The following is a 19,432-nucleotide window of genomic DNA, read 5'->3' as shown; positions in this document are numbered from 1 at the left end:
TGGAGTCCTAGTAGACTCCAAGATGAACATGAGTCGGCAGCGTGATGAAACCATCAGAAAAGCCAATGGCACTTTATCGTGCATCAGCAGATACATGACAAATAAGTCCAAGGAGGTGATACTTCCCCTCTATCGGGCGCTGGTCAGACCGCAGCTGGAGTACTGCGTGCAATTCTGGGCGCCGCACTTCAAGAAAGATGCGGATAACCTGGAGAGGGTCCAGAGAAGGGCCACTCGTATGGTTAAGGGCCTGCAGGCCAAGCCCTATGAGGAGAGATTAGAGAAACTGGACCTTTTCAGCCTCCGCAAGAGAAGGTTGAGAGGCGACCTGGTGGCTGCCTATAAGTTCGTCAGGGGGGCACAGAAGGGAATTGGTGAGTATTTATTCACCAAGGCGCCCCCGGGGGTTACAAGAAATAATGGCCACAAGCTGGAGGAGAGCAGATTTAGATTAGATATTAGGAGGAACTTCTTCACAGTTCGAGTGGCCAAGCTCTGGAACGGGCTCCCAAGGGAGGTGGTGCTCTCCCCTACCCTGGGGGTATTCAAGAGAAGGTTGGATGTGTATCTAGCTGGGGTAATGTAGGCCCAGCACTCTTTCCTGCTTATGCAGGGGGTCGGACTCGATGATCTATTGAGGTCCCTTCCGACCCTAGCATCTATGAATCTATGAATCTATGAATCTGCCAAACCTCCTGCATGCTTCCTAAATGTCCCAGCCCCACCATCCCTTTACCAGCAAAACTGTAGTGCTGAGGGGCTTCATCTGACTGTACTTACCCCCCTCAGATACACTCCATTGCTGCCCAGCACCACGACAAGGCAACCCCAGCTCACTACAACTCTTGCAAGTCTTGTGGAGCTCAGCAAAGTGAACTTCATATACATCTTTTCCTGTGTTTTCAGTCTCCTAATATCACAGTCCCACCTCCACCGGTCACTCCAGATGTTTCTGCCACCATTCAGTACAGGTACAGCATGCACAGTGAACACAGCTGGAGTGCATGAAAGGATTTCCTAGAGGATACTGTCATCTCTGGCTAGGCCAGCCCAGGGACCTGGGGACAGCTAGGCCTGTTCAATTAGCAGGCTCAGCTAGGAGGTGCCTAGGCACTTCCTAGGAAGAGGCCGAGCTGCAGACGGAGGCTCCTGCACCAGGGGACTGGAGGGAGGGAGCCTTTGAGAGCAGTTGCCTGGGGCAGGCGGAGGCACTGCTTGAGTTTTTGCTGAAGTTTTGTGTTAGAGAACAGAGCTTCACCCCCCAGAGATGTGGGTGGGTGCATCAGCAAGCCCTTCCTAGGCTGGGGGAACAGGCCAGCTGCCTTCAGACCAGGAAGGCAGCTCACAACACACCTGCAAGACGTCTGCGTTCAGGCTGCAGTCAAGGTGTCTTAACTAGCTCCCAGTTTTCAGAGGTTTGAGATTTTTGTACCTGACTTTCTAGAGAAGCACAAGGCACCAACCTGCATCTGCAACTCCACTTTAACAAAAGCTTTGCCAGTGCATGCTTCAGGTTTTTCAGAGAAATACACATGTTGTGTGGGAGTTAGTGGTCAATTAGGCCAGCTGTAATTACTGCACAGTTTTCTAGTGAAAGCTCAAGGTAAAGGATGCTGTGAGCTGTCTTCATCTTTTTTCACTGCTTGCCACAGGATGGTGATAATAATCACTTTCTGCAATGTTTGGAGGATGGAGAGGGTCCAAAAATCACGATTCTCCTGCTGTGTTTCCTGTGGTTAATGGGTGCCAATTCGTTGTTGGGCATGCTGCTACTTTCTCAGCTGAAAGATTATGGTAGCAGAGTAAGCCTTCTCACGGACAGAGGTAGTGCAGCCTCTTTCAGGAGACTGAGACCTTTCTTAAAACAGGAAGGCATGTTTTCCAAGAAGTTAAACACACAAACCTCACCTCTCAGGTTTCTGTCAGACACGGGGTTCAAAACAGCAGCGTAGGGGAACAGCTGGGTTTCCATGACCACGGCATACTCCTCCAATTCACCAGGTTATGGTGACAACTGGTGCTGGCACCCGCAGGGTCTAATCTCCAGGGTACCGAAACACTTCGCTCAGAAAACCAAACCTGTCTGCTAACTTTTGCAGCCTTGGTTTTCCCAGAGACAACAGATGTCACACGTTAGCACACGCATTTGTCACAAGACCGACTCCTCCCAGAAGTCACGGGATGGACAGGTCCACATGTCACCCTTCCAGCAGGGTTTAAAGAGTGGCTGAAAGCACTGCCACCTTCTCCAGCACGTGTGAAGTGAGGACTGGTCAAGTGTCCGTAGGGTCCCCTGCCTGCCAGCACTGAGCCAAGTGCCCACTGGGAAGGTCCCACAAAGCGTGGGACCACGTGGAGGACGAGAAGCCACCGTCCAAGCCCCACGTCCTCCCCTGCCGCAGGCTCGTGTGGGGCTATCCTATAAACAGCGCAGACCAGGAGCACGTGGTGTCCAGAGCTGGGAGCAGATGCTCCAGGGCCGGCGCGCTGTCGGAGCACGGAAACAGAATGGCAAACGAGAAGAAACGAGCCTCTAGAGAGATGGCTGCACGCGCCCGTCTGAAGCCTGACTTGGAGTCAGTGGTTCTCCCCCCCCGTGCAGTGCGAACACTCCTGCTGCAGACGTGGCAAATGCTGGTGCACCCGTGTCAGACTCCCCTCCCAGAGGGACAATCCCAAGCAAACCCCATCTGTATACACAGGAATAAGGCTTCAGGCTTTTACAGACCAGGTTAAGTCTGGTCTACATCCTCAGCTTGCCTTGTAGCTGGTCACCACGCAGCGATCAAGGTGGAAATGCAGCAAGACGAAGCTTCGCCAGCCCAGGACCCACCTCCCCGCGCCCCCCCACACTCACTACCTGTGCTTCTCCAACTGGCCGCTCTCTGCCTGGGCTTTATCACAGGGATGTACTCTGATTTCTTGCTGCCTCTTCCCTGGGCGCAGCTTTGAAATCCGCTCCTGGCCTGCAGGCCGCATCCAGAAAGCGGATGGGAGAGGAGGGACTTTGCTCCCAGCTCTGGCAGCCCCCAGGGGCGGGGAGGCTGTGGGGGATGAAGCCCCCTTCGTCTGAAGCAAACTCCACAAAGATCCTGCTCTTCTCAGTCAGGGCTCCAGCGGGTTGCAGAGCTTTCTCAAATGTTAACAAGACTGTTATTTCTTTAGATGAATGTGCACTTTATAAAATTTTAATCATTTGCTTGATATGCCTGATCTGTACTGTTTAGTCATTTATCTTAAATTAGCTATTAAAATTTATCTATGTTTATGTTTGTGAGTATTTAATTTTGGCAGGACTGGCTCTTTGAACCTTTCTGGGCTCTCAGAAGGCGTCTGGGGGGGCTGACAAGCAAGTCCACACCCCGTGATGACAGCAGTGCCACCTCATCCCTTTCAGGAGCTGATCAAGCTCCCTCTTAGAAAAGGGTTAGGTGCACCCAACGCCTACTGGGTGGTGTTGCAGAAGCTCCCTGCTCATGTGGCTACAAACCTTGCACCGGTTCCCAGCCTCAGTTCATTTAGCCTCGTGCCAAAATCCCCCGATCATCCTCTTTGCACCGTTCCAGCTTCGGCTCATCTTTCTTGACTGTGGGAGACCAGAGCTATTGCACATGAGATGTCACCAGGGCCTTGTATCATGACCTTACTGTTTGCTTCTCTCTTTCGTGGAAGTATTTCACCTGACACGCTGAGATTGCATTTGCTTGTTTTGTGGCCACATCTCACTGGTGTCTCATAGTTACCTTGTGACCAGTGCACCCAAGTCTTTCTCCTCTGAAGTTATTTCCAATGAATGAGCTCCAAGATTGCAGCAGGATGCTCGTTATTTAGTCCTTGTGTGCATGACCTTGTTCTTGGTACGTTTAAAATTTTATCATATTTCTATTGCTTCAGCCTTCAATGTCATCCAGTCTTCCTGTACGATGCTCTGAACCTGCTTCATACTGGCAGTGCCTACAATCTTTGTGTCACCAGCAAATATCAGTAGCACACTCCTCCTTTGGGGGCTAAAGTCGTTAATAAAAATATTTAATAAAAATTAATCCCAAAGCCACTCCCTGAGAAACTCCACAAGTAAACTCCTTCCAGCTCAGCACTTCTCCCTTTAACATAATTTAATCTACTTTTGCTCCCCAGACATTTCCTCACCCATTTTAAAATTCTTGTACTTAACCCCATTTCCTCAGTTTAACTAATAATTTGCCATGTGGCACCCCAATATACCCCATACTGAAGTCCGGACTGGTGGAAATACCACACTGCCTTTGCCTGGAAGACCATTTGTTTTATGAGGAAAGCAATCCAGGCAGCCTGGTACAATCTATCTTTGGTGACCCCAGGTTTCCTTTTACCTTATTTCCCATTTAATCTCATGCCTTTAATTATTTTTTCCTTCAAAATTTGTCTGTAGATCTTGCACACTGCTGAAGTCATGTCGGTAAGCCTGGACCTCTCTCTTCTTAACTGTGGGTACTATGTTTGTTATTCTCTCCTCAGTTTCTTTCCATAGGATCACTGGAAAGGTGGGCTGGAAGGGGCCTCACAACATCATCTAGCCCAGCCCTCTGCTTGAGGAAGGATCATCCCTGACTCAACTGGCCCAACGTCTGCCCAGCCTGCTCTTAAAAATGCCCCAGGACGGGGATTGCAGCCTGGGCATTTTCTGTCTCTGGACAGCCTCTTCCAGTCCTTGACAGCCTCCTGGGCAGGAAGCTCCTCCTCATCCCCAGCTTAAATTTCCTCTGCTGCAGCTGGAGGCTGTTGCTCCTAGTCCTGGCCCCTGCAGCCACAGAGAAAAGCCCATCACCATCCTCTTAGTCATCACTCTTCACGAATTTGCAGTTTTCAAATATGTGACAGGCTGCAGTAAAGAAAGGAGAGGACAAGTGTGCTCCCTTGATGCAGAGGGCAGGACACAAAGCAATGGCCTTAAGTCATAGCAAAGCAGATTTATATTCCATCTCAGAGGGAAAAACCGTCCTGGCTAATAGAGGAATGCCCAGGAAGTGATGGCATCTCCTTCACTCACTAAAGGTTGTCAAGAGGAGGCTGGATAAACACTGGTCAGTGATGGTTTAGGAGGAGGTCTCCTGCATTCATGCAGGGGCTGGATGAGATGACCCTCCAGCCTTAGGATTCTCCGATCCAGCTTCACATCCTGCACCAGTAGTTTAACTTCTCCATGCTGTTTGCTGTACAAGCTCCTTATGCCCATCTACAGACCTCTTTACTAATCTCTCACTGACTGCCCCCAACATCCAAAACAGATTGGGACTGTCCTATAACTAGCTGTACCATCTACACGAGTATTGCTCTCATCAATAGGAAGCATTGCTTTCTTTATTTTGCTACCCAGCATCTTATCTCATGCTGTTCCTTTGCTCTTTCCTGCATCCACATTTACCTGGTCTCCCCCTCGTCCTGTGTATTAAACCCTGGCACAGATTACACTAGTCTCGTCCAATATTTCCCCCTTGTTTCATATTTTAAAGCTCTCTCTTACTAGTCATACCAGCCTTGACCCTGTCAGGCTGTTACCCAGCACTCTGGGAAGAGTCCTTTCTGCCAGTATCTCCCAGTGACCAAACATAACAAACCCTTCTTCAAAGCACCAGGGCTCAAGCCAGCTGCTGAGCTTAGTTATTTTGACAACCTTGTATCCTCTTCTTCTAGGGACCAGAAGAATCGTACCGAAAAGTCAGTGGACCCTGCACTTCCCTGGGCATTTCCGCAGTGGTGTGGTAGTTCTTGATCCGTTCCAGCAGGAATCTGTCAGCATCACTGCTTGTGCTACCCCTGTCCCACTCACTGCATAATAACCCCATTTGGGGAAAACTGACATCTCTGCCCCTGGCTTTGGGGTCAGCGAGCTTCATCCTGGAGCAAAACCTAGCCCTAGGGAACAGCCTGGCCATCTCCGCGTGCCAGGTGCAATTCACCTTTCACTGGCGGCCTCTGCCCTGAGAGTAACACCCAGTTTCAGTTAACCTCAAGGACAGCTCGTGACAGCAGTGCACCTTGAGCGTGAGCTGCCAGGCAATGGAAGGGCTCAGAAAGCGGACAGCTGTGAGACGTCTTTCCTCTGCCTGTCTGGGCTGGAGAAGGGGACGCTATCGGGGCTCCAGCGCTCGTGCAAGAGAGGAGCCGGTGTGTACTCCATGGGAGTTCAAGTCTGGCTTCCCCACCCGGCTCTCAGAAATGAGTCTTGGACACCCAGGGCAAAGCCAACTGCCAGCATTGACCAGCTGACAAGGGAAAATCCTGCGTCTTGTACTGCAGAGGCAGTGGTATATAGTGACAGCTTCAGAGCAGAGAGCAGGACATGAACAGGCAATGGGGACGCAGCTGCAACACCCAGCACACATCACTCACAGCATCTCACAGGCCCTCCCGCAATACCCACTCAGAAACATCTCCAGTACAAGGGGCTTTCCTGTCAGCTTTGTGAGCCCTCATGCAGGAATCCCTGGGGCAGGAGGTGCTTTGGGGGCAAGCGGAAGCATGGGTGAGTCGATTAATTTCCAACTACTTCCTGCCCATCACACAGCTCAGCAAAGCCACTGCAGCTGGCACGGCTGGGGGGCCAACACCGCAGATCATTTATGAACCGGTGCCTCGTTGTGCAATGCTGTGAATACAGGAAGAAATCTCCTTGCAGGGACTTGAGGCAAAGAAAAGCCGAGACCCGACTGAAAGTACAGGGGCTGCTCTGAATCACGGGCTGTGCCAAGCCCCAGCACAAGACGGACATGCAGCCCCTTCCAGAAACGGGACAGCCACCGAGTGTCGCCTGCGAGTTTCCCAGGTTTGTCTCCCTTTTGGAAAGCGCTGCTGGCGTGAGTCAGCGTTCCCAGGAGGCAGTGAGTATGTAGGTCGCAGAACTGGAGGGGAGGCACAGGACTGGCGACCGCAACAGGATCCCCGATGATTGCACCTTCCCCGCTAAGCAGAACAATTCATTTGTATGAGTGACTAAGAAGCTGCCGCTCTCCTCTTCCGGCTCCGTGTGGCAGGGTTGAGCCACAGGTACGCTGGTCTTACCCACCCCTGAGACCCGTCCACACCCCTGCTCTGCCTTTGCCTTTTGACAAGCCACGTGCATCCCGCAGCTGGGCACACATACAAGCAGGTATTTATGGACAGGGGACTGCCAAGAGAGCTGTTACTCCAAGCACTGAGGATGCATGCAGAATAAATCAGTCTGCTTTTGGAGGGCTGGACACAGCTGCCCGCTCCAAGGACGTGCTCAGGACAAGGAGGCTTACCTTGCCGTGCATCGTGTCGCATCTGCACCTCTTCAACACATTCTGCCGGGAACCAGCCAGTGCGTCCTTTCACCGTTCCTTCCCAGAAACCACCTTCGCCGATGCTCAGCACTGTGGAGAGACAGATGCGAGTCAGGAAAGGGACAATGGTGCACAAATGGCCATCTTAATGCGCAAGGCCAATGGGAAGGTGCAACAGTCCGGCACACAGGGGCTAGTCTAGTAGGCACACAAGGGACAACACATAGCGAAGGACACCTTCCAAAAAACGCTTGCTTGGAAGGGGGTCTGCTCCTCCACCCCGCTCAGAGAGAGCATGAGAGGGGTGGGATATGCACTGTGATGCCTTTGGGGCACGCAGGAGCAAACCGATGGCCTCCACCCAGTTTACAGGAAAGAGGAGAGAAATGGAGCATTCCAGAGAGGTCCTTTTTTTAATCCAATTTATTTATTTTTAGCAACAAGGTCCTATCCCTGGCAGCAGACTGCACTTTGGGTTTCTGGATTCTCCTGGAAGGCAAGGACCTATTGCCATCACATCACTGTCAGGAAACCAAGGCAGAGAAGGGAAGCAATGTGCCCAGGACCGCACAGTAATAGGTATCAAAGCTGTAGGAAGTCCCGGCTCTGGCCCACGCTCACCCTGATGGAAAACACAGCCTCTGATTCTCAGTATTGACAGCAACATCCTCCCTGCCAGAAGGGACAACAGCCCTTTCCCCAACAATGTGCCTGGCTCCCCAAAGCCTGAGCACACCGACGCCTTAACGATATCCTGGAGATGAACGGGCCACGGGGAGAAGCAAAGTGCAGCCTCGCAATGCCTCACTGGGCACCAGCAGTCGCAGGCTCCCTGCAAGAAGCACGGCCAAGGCCACTGCGGGCTATGCCAGCAGCAGGTGGAGGTGCCTGGCCTGCACCCACTACCCTGCACAGAGCCCATGGCATTGCCTGCTTTGAGGGACAAGGACTTGGACGGGCCTGGGGTGGCCCTGTTGGGACAGGTGTGGCCATCGCTCAGTAGGAAGCTGCTCTGTGGGCACCTCTGACAGCCTGCAAACCTACCTGTGGAAGGAACTGTGCTGGGGGAGCTCGCAGTATCACCCTGAGTCCTCTGCCCCCCACCGCACGATCACCCCCTTGTAACCACAGCCAGCTGTGGCCCAATCCCAAGCACACAGGCAGGGGCCTCCTGAACCAGCCAGGTCTTAGACGGCACAGAAGCACGGCTGGGGTGTCCATGCACGCGGTCAAGACAAGCGGAGTCTGGGCAACAAGTGAGAGGAAGCACTGCCAGAGCCCTTCCCTGCAAGCAATGGCGCTACAGGGTCCGCCTGCTTAGGGTACAGTGCCCAGGAGCCAGATCCGAATGTGATCCCATGCTTGAGGAGCCGCCTGCCAGCTCCCGCCCACCAGCCTTGATGGCAGCTGTTACAAAGAGCGTGGGAGGCAGCCCTGCTCTTATTGCAGTGACCACCGTACTTGTGGTCAAGGCCTTTGGGCAGGGGTGGGCAAAGTCCAGCCCAAATCAGGCTTATGTGAACTCCATTTCTCAGCAGCCCCTGCCTGTGACACTGTAGCCGGTTTCCATGGAGACCCCAGTGGTGGTGGCGTGGCTGCAGCAGCACGGGGCCAGGGTTTCCATGGAGACTGGCCCCAGCTGCGCTGGCAGGGCAAGCAGCTGGGCAAGAAGCTGCTTCGGGGCTGGGATCGTGCCGTGGTGACAGCGTGGTCCGGAGCCAGGGAAGACCAGCTGGTTCCGGTACTCCACCTTCCCCAGCGTGCTCGCCAGGCCCTTGGGCCTGTTTGGTCCCATGCTATTCCTGGCCCCTTCCTGGGCCTCTGGACCTCTGTGGTCCTGGTCTCTTTCCCATTGCTTTTCTGTTGGGGTGTGTTCCCCTAGCCTTCCCCCTCCGTGGGGTGACCCACAAGGCGGTGGGAACTGAGGCTTTCCAGCACCCAAACTCACCTTTACCTGGGGTGGCCCATACGTTGCTAACCAGCTCCAGGAGGGTGCAGTTTCAGGTCTTCCTGATCTTGCTCGTCCCTCTGGGCCCCCCCTGGATGTCATACACCGTTCCTGGGCTGCCACCCTCCAAGACCCCTCACCTCGGCTCCATCTGACATCTGCGCCCTCACCCATCTCTGGCTCCTGGCTCTCTCGGACCCCTTTCCTTGCTCTCTCTCCTTGGAAAGCCCAGCACCAGTCATCGTCATCCGAGGCCGCACGCCCCTTGACACCTTCCTCTCCGCTGTGACCACACAGGGACCTTTGGCTTCTCCTAGGCCCTGGCCCTCCTCCACACAGGCCAGCTGAGATTCCCAGGGTCAGTCCTCTGGCTGCCAGCCCTCTTATCTCTGAAGGTCTGCCCTCTTGGGCCCATCCAGAGATTGCTCAGTCTCTTTGGGCTCACCTGGAGCCCCCTCCTTAGGTCTTTACCCACAGAGCTCCTTCCTTCTCTGGGCTCATCCAGACCCCTCAATAGGCCCCAGACTCTGCCCTGCTCAGTGGGTTCACCCAGACCCTTCAATAGGTCTCCTAAGCACTCAATTCCTCTCCGGGCTCAACCAGCTGCTTGATCGGCCCCCAGATGCTCAGCCCCCCTCTCTGGGCTCATCTGACCCCCAGACTCTTAGCCCCTCTCTCTGGCCTCTGGACCCCACGCTGGGTCCCCAAGAGCCTCCTCCACCCCCTTAGCTCCTACCCAAACTTCCAGATTGCTCCAGATGTGACACTCCTTGCTGGCCTCCAGGAGCTGCAGCCTTCCTGCTGGGCAACGCTCCTTTACCAGCTCTCCAGATGTTACTGCCCATCCTGGTCTCCAGGACTGGGCTTATACCCTGGCTAAGCCAGCCCTCCACCAGTCAGGTGACTCCATCATCAGACCCAGCCTCACCTGCCGGCTCCAGGGACGGGCTGACTCTCAATCAGCCCCAGCCCACCTGCCCGTGGCTCTGCAGGCTGCCTGACCTCTTCAAGTGGTAGGCACCCCAAATGCGCAGCCACACTCACTTGTGCAGGACTCTGCATGTCTGGCACGCACCTGCTATGGCAGTCTTGGAAAGCCTGTTCTTCATCACAGCCCCCGAGAACGGGCTGGGTGCTCCCCAGACCACACACATACTCTGCTCCAAGCGGATGGCAGTCTTGGGGCCTCACCAGGAAAGCGAAGCCCAAGTTTTCCAAGCACAGTAGTTCAAGTTTATTAACCCCGGTGGAGGACGCCTTCACTTCAGCCAAAACAAGACAAAAGGAATCAGAACTCGTGGTACAGGTGATATCTTTTATTAGACCAACTAGATTTTTGCAAAAAAATATATATATATATATTATTTGCAATTTTTTTTTGCAAAAATCTGTTGGTCTAATAAAAGATATCACTTCTACCATGAGTTCGGAGTCCTTTTGCCTCTAGACCTATACGGCTGCAACCTGCATACCTAAAACAAGCCAAAGCCACTTGACTTCTAAGTGATAGTGTCCACGTGATGGATTAATGCTCTTGACCTTCGTGTTTCGTGGGAATGGAGCCCAGCCCCTTCTGCCACCCAACCTCCCAACTGCGGAGGGCAGGGCAGCGATGCCCCCAGCTGTGTTGATGGCCTTGCCCTGTGTTTGTGTCTGAAAATGTGCCCTGCTCAGGGCCAGGAGGCCTGTCTTGGTGCTGGGCTTTGCATCGGAGACCAGGGCTCTGGGCTGATGGGGAAGTAGGGAGCACTGGAGGCTGCAGACCTCTCCGTTCATGCCTCTTGTCCTGGGCTCTCTGCTTCCACCCAGGAGCCCTGCTTTTCCTACGGCCCACAGGTGGTTCAAGACGGAGGAGTAAACCCAGCTGCCGCCGGTGTTCCCTCTCTTGCCTTCTTGATCCTGATCAATGGACGCTCCTCCCGGCTGTGAGCCCAGTGGCTGCTGCCTTGCAGCGGCTCTCCCACATGACTGCACCTTGTTCTGATCTTGCATCGTTTCTTCTTTGTTTGAAAGGTCGCTTCCAGCCCGTGAGCTGGAGCAGCTGCTCCTTTATGCACTTGGGCTCAGGCCAGCCCTGTCGCCTTGCTCCCGGCTTGGCTGCAACGCGTTCCTCTGCAATGTCCTGCTGACTCCCATCTCCACAATGTAAATCTTTCTGGGGCTTCCCCTTCCTGCTGCACGGTGGCCACGAGCTCCCAGGATGGTGCTACGGGGTCGTGATGGCTGGCCCTAGTTAGGTGCCGTCAGCTAATGAGTAGCACCTGCGCTGGCCCCAAATATACCTGGCTGCGTGTTTCTGCTTAGAAGAGCATGGTGCCAGGGTAGGGGTAGCCCAGCTGGGGGCTAGAGCCATGGACCCCAGTGGGTGGTGCAGACCCTGGCAGATGATATGCAGTGGAGGTCAGAGATGTCACATCCAGGTATGAGAGCCAGAGGCAGCGCCGGTGCCTTGGGCACTGTAGCCACAATATCAAGCCAAGGGGTCAGAAGCAAGAGGCCAAAAGCCAGAGCATGATCCAAGAGTAGGAGCCAACATCCGCAGGCTGGAGCCAGGAGAGGCAGAGGCACGAGACCAGGCTGGGAGGCACGTCTAGGTCAGGCACTGCTTGCAGAGGTGAAACCTCGCAGCAGGGCCCAGACATTTCCTTAACTGGGTGAGCAAAGGGCTGTCCCTGCATCCAGGAAACTGTTCAGCTCAGATCGGCTTGTTCCTCCCATGTTCCCTGCTCAAGCAAGACTTGGAGAGTGTTGCGGTGCCTTCACTGTTGCAGCAGCACTGCCCTCCTGCCATGTTGCAACCTGCAGCACCCTGCCCACACTGAGCCTTCCTCATGCAGACTCCAGGCCCCAAGGCCCAGCAGGGCCCGTCTCACCCAGGTTTGGTCTAAATACCTCTCTGTGGGGCTGTTCTGACGTGCGAAGGGGCTGCACCATTGTGTAGCTGCAACCAGCGCTGTCCGTGGGTGGGGAGAGGCAGCGGGGAGCGCGCTGGCTGCGGGGACGGTGCCGCAGAGTGCCTGCACTGCCCACTGAATGCTCCCCTTCCTGGCTGCAGGAGCTGTGTGCCCAGACACTGCCCAGAGCAGGACCGGCAGCCTGCACCTCCCCGGGGATTCGTGGTCTGGTGCCAGGACCAGCCCTGCCACGTCCTCAGCCAGTTGCTGCTCCCTGCAAGACGCAGGGCACAGCTGCCACGGGGTGCAGGCAGCGCAGCAGGACAGGTGGCTCATGCACTCAGCCCAGGTCTACCCGGTGAACACGCTCCGTTTCACATTGCACCTGAGCTCCTTCTCCGCATGTCTCTTCCAAGTGTCCAGGGGGCTGATGGGGCCCTGGGAGCCTCGCTGCTAGCACCTGTCAGCTGGTGCTAGCACCTGTTCCCGTGCCAGGCTGGGCTCACGGGATGTCTGCTAAGTGGCTCCATGTGTTTTCTGAGCTCCCTTTGCCTGTTTCCAGGAATTGGGGCAGTCTGCACCCCCCCATGACACCAAGGTCTGGCCATGCTGCAGAGCTAAGTGTTGCACTGCCCGCAGCATCCTCGACCCTGGCCTGTGTGCAAGCTCCACGGAGCTGGACAGCTCGGACAACCGGCAGCCACACAGCTACTGAGCTGGCACAACCGTTGGGGTGGCACCAGAGAAGCCGCAGGCAGACACCGGTGCCCATGTGCCCTGAACACTTGCACGCTGCAGTGCAAGAAGTGGCTGCTGCACACAGAGTCCAGGCACAGCTGGGGCAAACAGCTGGGCCGAGTCGAACCTGCTCCTCAGGGTAACGCCAGATCAGTGCCAGCTCTGGGAGGTCTGCACAGCTACCCTCACTCCCTTTGCTGCTGTGCAGACACCTGGTAGCATGAGCACCTAGCCCGGATGGAGGACCTGTTTGGGGAACAGGCAGCCAAGAGCCCTCCCAGGCTCCAAGGGCAGTCTCAAAAGCACAGCAACACCGACGGGCTCTGGATCAGGGGCTCCTCTGCTTTCAAGTACCCTTGAAACGCCCATTGCTGCCAGAGGAACACCCCTCGCTCAGCTCAGCTGGACCCCAATGCATGGCTGTAAAATACAGCACTGGGGAGGATGGGGCATGAGAGGATGGAGATGGTGGGTTTACAGGGGCCACGGCGGTGTGGGGAACCAGGTCACTGAGCTCGCCGGCTTGGCGCCTTGTGGGGAAAGTCCAGGGAAGTGTGTCCAAGGCGCTCCCCGGGGAAGGTGCCTTTACCCTTTGAATGCGGGGCGGGGGGCGAGCCCAGAGTCAGAGATGCTACTGGGGTGCAGGTTGCGCTGGGTAGTGGCTCGCACCAGCAGCCCTGAGGGAGGAGCTGGGAGCAGACAGAGCAGTCACGCTTCCCCCGGGCCTGTCTGCATCTCACAAATGCCCAGCAAGGACACAGCTAGGCCAAGTGCCGGAGATCCCGCTCCTGCCAAGCCCCTGGGAGCGTCCTGCTCCAGACTCAGGGCACCGCCAGGCTTGGTGCTGCCGGGAGTTACCGACATGCACCTCTTAAAATCCTTCAGCATCTTTGCCCCAGTTTCTGTCCCAGCCCCGTGTGTGAACGTCAGCCTCGCGCTGCGACCTTGAGCTCCCGCCTGGGCCTTGCAGGCTCCTCACTTCTGCCATTTTCCACATTAGCAAGAGTTATTTCTCTCTCTGGTTTAATTTGCCCGTGACTGCATGAGCAGCAGCAGCTGCAATTGGGAGCTGGGTGGAAAACCGCCGTGGCTTTGCATCCTCTGCCCAGGGCTCGGCAGGTCCCACTCAGCTCACACGCACAAACACAGCATCTCACACCCATGCACATGCACCCACATGCAGGGACACGCACACCCTTCTCCCACCAGAGGTAGCACAGTCTAATCCCAGGGCTGACAGCATCCCTGAAAGGGACTTTCTTGAGTATGGGGACGCAGGTCTGTGGAGAGTCAGGCAGCATGCAGGGCACCGTCCAGCATCACACAGAGACTCTCAGTCCTGTTATCACTGGGGTCCAGAGGCCCCGGGTGGAATAGATGCAAAGCCCCCAGCCCCCCTGGGAGACAGCCGGTATGGTAGCCTCACACTTCGCTCTGCAGAAGCTTCACTTGTTAACAAATTAAAATGCAATTACAAGAGCTGATTTTAAAATGTCCAATTAAATTAATAAGCTGGCTCTGTATCATGCCTCTGGTAGGTGCTTGCAGGGCCCTTCCATCACGGCAACTGATTTCATGTCTTAATGCGCGGAGGTGGGAGAGAGGGGCCGGCAGCCAGACGGACCGGGGCCAGGGCAGAGAGACTCTTGAGCCCGGGCCACCTGGATCAGCCCGAACCACGACATACCCTGGTGCTGGCTGGCAGGACCCTACCTGAAGCCCTCTTCACTGGCAGCCTCTGCCCAGGGCCAAGGTCCGCAGAATCGAGCCCTGCCCTCAACCATGCCTGGCTACCCCTTGCATCCCCACGGACACACATGGGCAAGGGCACCTGCATTCGTACACCGCCATGCGCACAATGGAGCTTCCTAGGGCAGCACAGCTCTGTGTCCCTGCCTGGCGCACACCCACTCCACGGTGCGGAGGGATCCTCCAAACCCCCCACGTTGCCAAGAGCCTGCCATCACTGTGCACCTCTGCCAGGACACACGGAGCCTGCCGGCCTGACAGCCCCTCATCCATGTGCTGCAGAGGACACCGCCGCTCCACAACGGCACCTTTTCAGCCCAGCCAGTCCCTCCTAGAGCTCACCACAGAGGCAGTGGTGAGCGGAGTCTCATAGCGGAGGGAACATTTTCCTCCCTCGCTGACCCCTGAACCAGCTTTACTGATGCTTAATGATGCCCTCGCTGGAGACCTCGGAAAGACATCTCTGCATGCCGCATCGGCCTCCCCACAGCATCCCACCCACTGAGAGGGGAAAGGGACCACCACGGCTCCAGTCGCGTTGCTCAGCCGCTCCCCGCATGGCCTGACATCCCCCCTATCCCAGTAGCAGGCACCTGACTTCTGCCCCTGCCCATCTGCCATCAGTGTCATCCCGTCACCTCCACCAGGACAGGAGCCAGGGCTCCCAACACCTAGGTCTTGCCCAGCAAATGCCTGGTCACACACCCAGACTCTGCCTCAAAGCGTGGCTAGCCCTGCTACTTGTTGAGCTTGGCGAGGGTCACGGTGCCCACCACCCACACGAGAAAGCCCAGCCCTCTCTTTTACAAGGATGGCCACACATCCAGCTGCCAGCTATCAAAGAGCTTGTCACTGTAGGCTTTGCTGGAGTATTGATTAATGCAAGCATTGATCAGAGCACATGCAGCTCGCAGAAAAGCTCTGCTCCAGCTCTCGCCAATGCAGGAGGCACACGCTGGCTATGCAAAACCTAAACCGTGCACTGGCAAGATGAGGTTGTAGGGACCATGGTCTTCTGGGGACCGCCCGCTGCCCGCAGCATGGGGCACGTCAATAGCCACCCAGACCACCACGAGCTCCAGCTCTCCCCCTGACCCGTGCCAGCAGGACCGGCCAGCTGACAAGGAGCCACAAGCTCGTGTAGAGAAGATGTGGATGGAGAAGGTGTTTGCTGCTTATCAGCCCCTTCCCAGGGGAGGAGGATCTTTTCTGGAGATCACCAGTTAGGTGATAAGACTAGAGAGACTCCTAGGGACACAGGATCCAGAAGCCTCCACTGGCTCGTGGGCAGGGTAGGTGCTGATGGGGACCCTGGTGGCATTTAATCCAGGAGAGCCAGCTGCATCAGGAAGCGACATACTCATTGGCACCTGGGGTCTTTGGGATCTTACGACCCGGGTGCCGCACTTCTCTTGCGCAGCATCTTAGGCTCGAGGGAGATGAGCCCATTAGGCAGCAGTGTCAGCTGGCTGCATTTTAAAACTGGGATCACTGAGGGATGAAAAAAACCATTCTTCACTCCTGAACTGGTAGTTAATGTGCTGAAATAGCTGCTATATGAACACGGAATGAGCTTATTAAGAGAGCCCAGAAGCAAGTACTCCACAATATAAGCAATCAAACCCTTTGTGGGGGATAAATTATGCTGAGACGGCCATAGCAAGACGCGCTCCCATTTCTCAGTGAGCGCGCATCGCGTTGCCTGTCTGTGCCCCAAGCAAGACACCCTGTGCAGCTACAAAACCGGTCTGTCCCCCCGACGCCGTCCGGACAGCAAGCACGGGCCTGTGTTGCTTGAACAAGTCGGAAGTGCGAGGTAGAGCGAGCGGAGGGGTCGCCAACGTGCGCCTCACCTCCGGGCACCGTCGCTGACCGGGCCAGTCTGGAGTTGTCAGAACAACGCAGGCTTTGCCTTGCTCAATTTTTTCTAGCACTGGTGGAGTCAAAGGAGACAAACAACAGACTGCAAGTCCCCAGAGCATCCCTGGGACCCTTGATGGGCCTCATTCATAAACAGACCTCACCGTACAGATGGGAGACCAACGTGCCAACCAAGCCCACTGCTGTCAATCTGTGATTGCAAGAGAGACGTCTGCGGAGCTGATGCCTGGCGCACTTTGAAGACTCGGGAGATGAATTGTCAACACGTTAAGTCGCTCCAGATGCACCGGTTTTGCAGACAACGGGCCCCTTTGGGTGCAGCACCGTTGGCACCTCCCTGCCCATCCGCATACAACAATGTGCTGGTGGCTGTCAGCACGTGAACACTTTAATCTTTACTCTGGGAGGCAACATCTGCTAATACAAGACTGACTGCCCGGGATCCAGACGACCAGCCTCTCGTAGCCAGCCCGGCACCATAAGCCTCCGGGCTCTCCCCTGCACTGGGGCATGCGCCTATTGACATGGGAGATGATCTCAAGCCAGGGGAGCCTCCCTGCACACCTGCTGTGGGTCCTTCTACCAGATGAGGGATGTCAAGACCTGCCGCAGGATTCACACCCTCTTGCCTATGTCGTAGGAGGTGCCTTCAGCCAGCTCTGTGAGCACTGCCTATGGGCCATGGGTGCGTACAAGGCCACATGACCGCCTGACTGAAGGCATGTTCTCATGGTGGCCTGCAGACTGTCACGGAGCTGATGGATGGGACTCAACGTGTTGTCAAACCTGGCTTGAGACAGAGAGGCTTTTGCTGTCGTGGCGTCTCTCAGGGCTCCAGTAAACTGTATTTCACATGTGAGAATTAGGTACGGTCCCTGCTTATCTTCAGTGGAGAACAGCACTTGTTCAACTCTACCTTTCTGTGACCTGCCTGAGGAAGAGCCTCGCACCAGCCCGAGGAGATCTGGGTGCACAGTGGGCCACTGCTATGGCCAGGCTGCTGTGCAGAAGTCCCCAGGGCTGGGGGCACGCCGACTGGCAGCATCCTGTACTGGTAATTCATGTTGCCCATTAGTAAACCCAGCTCTTTCCTGTGCACTAAGCCAACGGTAGCAAAAATGCACAGAGTAGTGCACTACAACTCCTTCAATGCGGAGGATCGCCAGGAGGAAGTGGGCGAACGAAGAGGAGAAACTGGCAGAAGAAGACAGGGCAGCGAAGAAGAGCGGCTGCTTCAGATGAGGAAGGGAGTGGGTAATGGACATGGGAAGGCCCCTGGGCCTGAGGGGGACACGCAGCAACTGCAAGAGAGAACTTCCTGATCCCCCGTCATGATGTGATAGAGTCGCACTGCGGGCAAGGGAAGCGAAACTCTCAGGGTGATCAGACCAAGTGCTCTGATGCAGGCAGCTCTGGCCACGCTGGAACTGGGACTTCCCTGTGATGCCTGTGCACTTTCTGAAACAGATCGGAGAAGACTCAGCAAGTGTTGGGATGGCTTGTTCTCCCTAATATGCGAGGCTTTTAAACACCCTTGGAAAACAAATTACCATGCAAAGCTCTCAGCGGACACATCTACATATGCAAATAATGCAGTTTACTCTAGAGTAAACTGATCTGGGCAGACATTTACACATGCGGGGTCTCAGGAGCACATTTGCTCCCAGGCAGAGATCTACACATGTGCTACTGTGCAGATACTAATCTTGAGTAAACTTGCTACTTGCATTTGCAGGTAGCGAATTTACTTGGGATTAGAGCCAATTATTGTGCAGTAAGCATCTGCACATGTAGACGTGGATGCTTACTGCACAGTAATTAGCTCTACTGAGCAGTAAAGCATCTTGTGTAGATGCGCTCAGTGTGTCCAAGACTTCATCTGTTTTCAGCAAAAAAGATATGTCCTTCCAAAGGAAAATCCTCTGGTGTATTCTGAATCTCTTTTGTCAGGTCGTAGGATTATGGGCTTCTGGAGGGCAGGGCTAGGATCCAGAATGACCTAGACAGACCATTAAAATGGTCTGCAATCAATGGACGAGGTTTAACAAGGAGAAATACAAAGCCCTGCTCTTGGGACAGAATAAGTGGAGTCACAAATACAGCCTCGAGAATGATGGGTTGGGCTGCAGCACTGCAGATAAGGACCCGGGGACTACAGGAGACCATAAACTGAACAGGAGCCAGCAGTGTGCTCTTGTTGCAAAAAAATCAACCACCTCCTGGGCTGTATTGCCACGACTGTCACTTGCAAATCAAGGAAAGTGATCCTTCCACTCTATTCAGCACTAGGGTGCCTCACCTGCACCCCTGTGTCCAGTTTTGGGACCCACACTTCAAGGAGGATATGGACAGATTGGAAAGAGTCCAGTGCAGAGTGACACCAATGATTAGAGCATGACCTATGAAGAAAGGCTGAAAGAACTAGGATTATTTACTCTGGAGAAGAGAAGACTGAAGGGAGATTTGATAATTCTTCAGATTTGTGAAAGGTGGTTACAGAGAGGATGAAGATGGGCTTTTCTCTGTGGCCATCAGGATTAGGACTTGGAGCAATGGCATCAAGCTGCAACACAGGAAATTTAGGTTGGTGAGTTAGAGGAACTTCCTGACCCTGAGGGTGGTCAAGCATTGGAACAGGCTGCCTAGAAAAGTGGGGGAATATCCACCCCTTGAAATGTTCAGGAGCAGGTTAGACCAACACTTGCCTGGGCTGGTTTAGCCAGGGCTGATCCTGCCTCGGACAGGGGGCTGGACTAGATGGCCTTGTGAGGTCCCTCTCAGCCCAACTTTCCTACGATCTTATCAACAGGCCACGATGACGGCTGCTGCTGTCACCTTGAGGAAGTATGCACTGTGTTTATAAACAGCTTGTAGTGACATCAGTCATGAGCTCACTTCCTGTAGCTAATGCAGACGTGAATTCATCTCTGTGGGCA

At 54.9% G+C, this 19,432-nt stretch overlaps 1 protein-coding gene across 1 annotated transcript in view; it reads right to left on the bottom strand.

The window, feature by feature from the left end:
- SHANK3 (SH3 and multiple ankyrin repeat domains 3) overlaps positions 1–19,432 on the bottom strand; it is a 589,500-nt gene that overhangs the window by 225,981 nt on the left and 344,087 nt on the right. Inside the window, exon 14 of the mRNA XM_090041443.1 lies at positions 7,266–7,376. Coding sequence (XP_089897569.1) covers positions 7,266–7,376 — 111 coding nt within the window. The remainder of the gene's footprint in view (positions 1–7,265; positions 7,377–19,432) is intronic.

Source organism: Crocodylus siamensis, chromosome 4 (genome assembly GCF_052110815.1).
Source record: "Crocodylus siamensis isolate JL-2025a chromosome 4, ASM5211081v1, whole genome shotgun sequence".
Lineage (NCBI taxonomy): Eukaryota > Metazoa > Chordata > Crocodylia > Crocodylidae > Crocodylus > Crocodylus siamensis.
The sequence above is the reverse complement of the archived record's forward strand: the minus strand, read 5'-3'. Positions and strand labels throughout refer to the sequence as shown.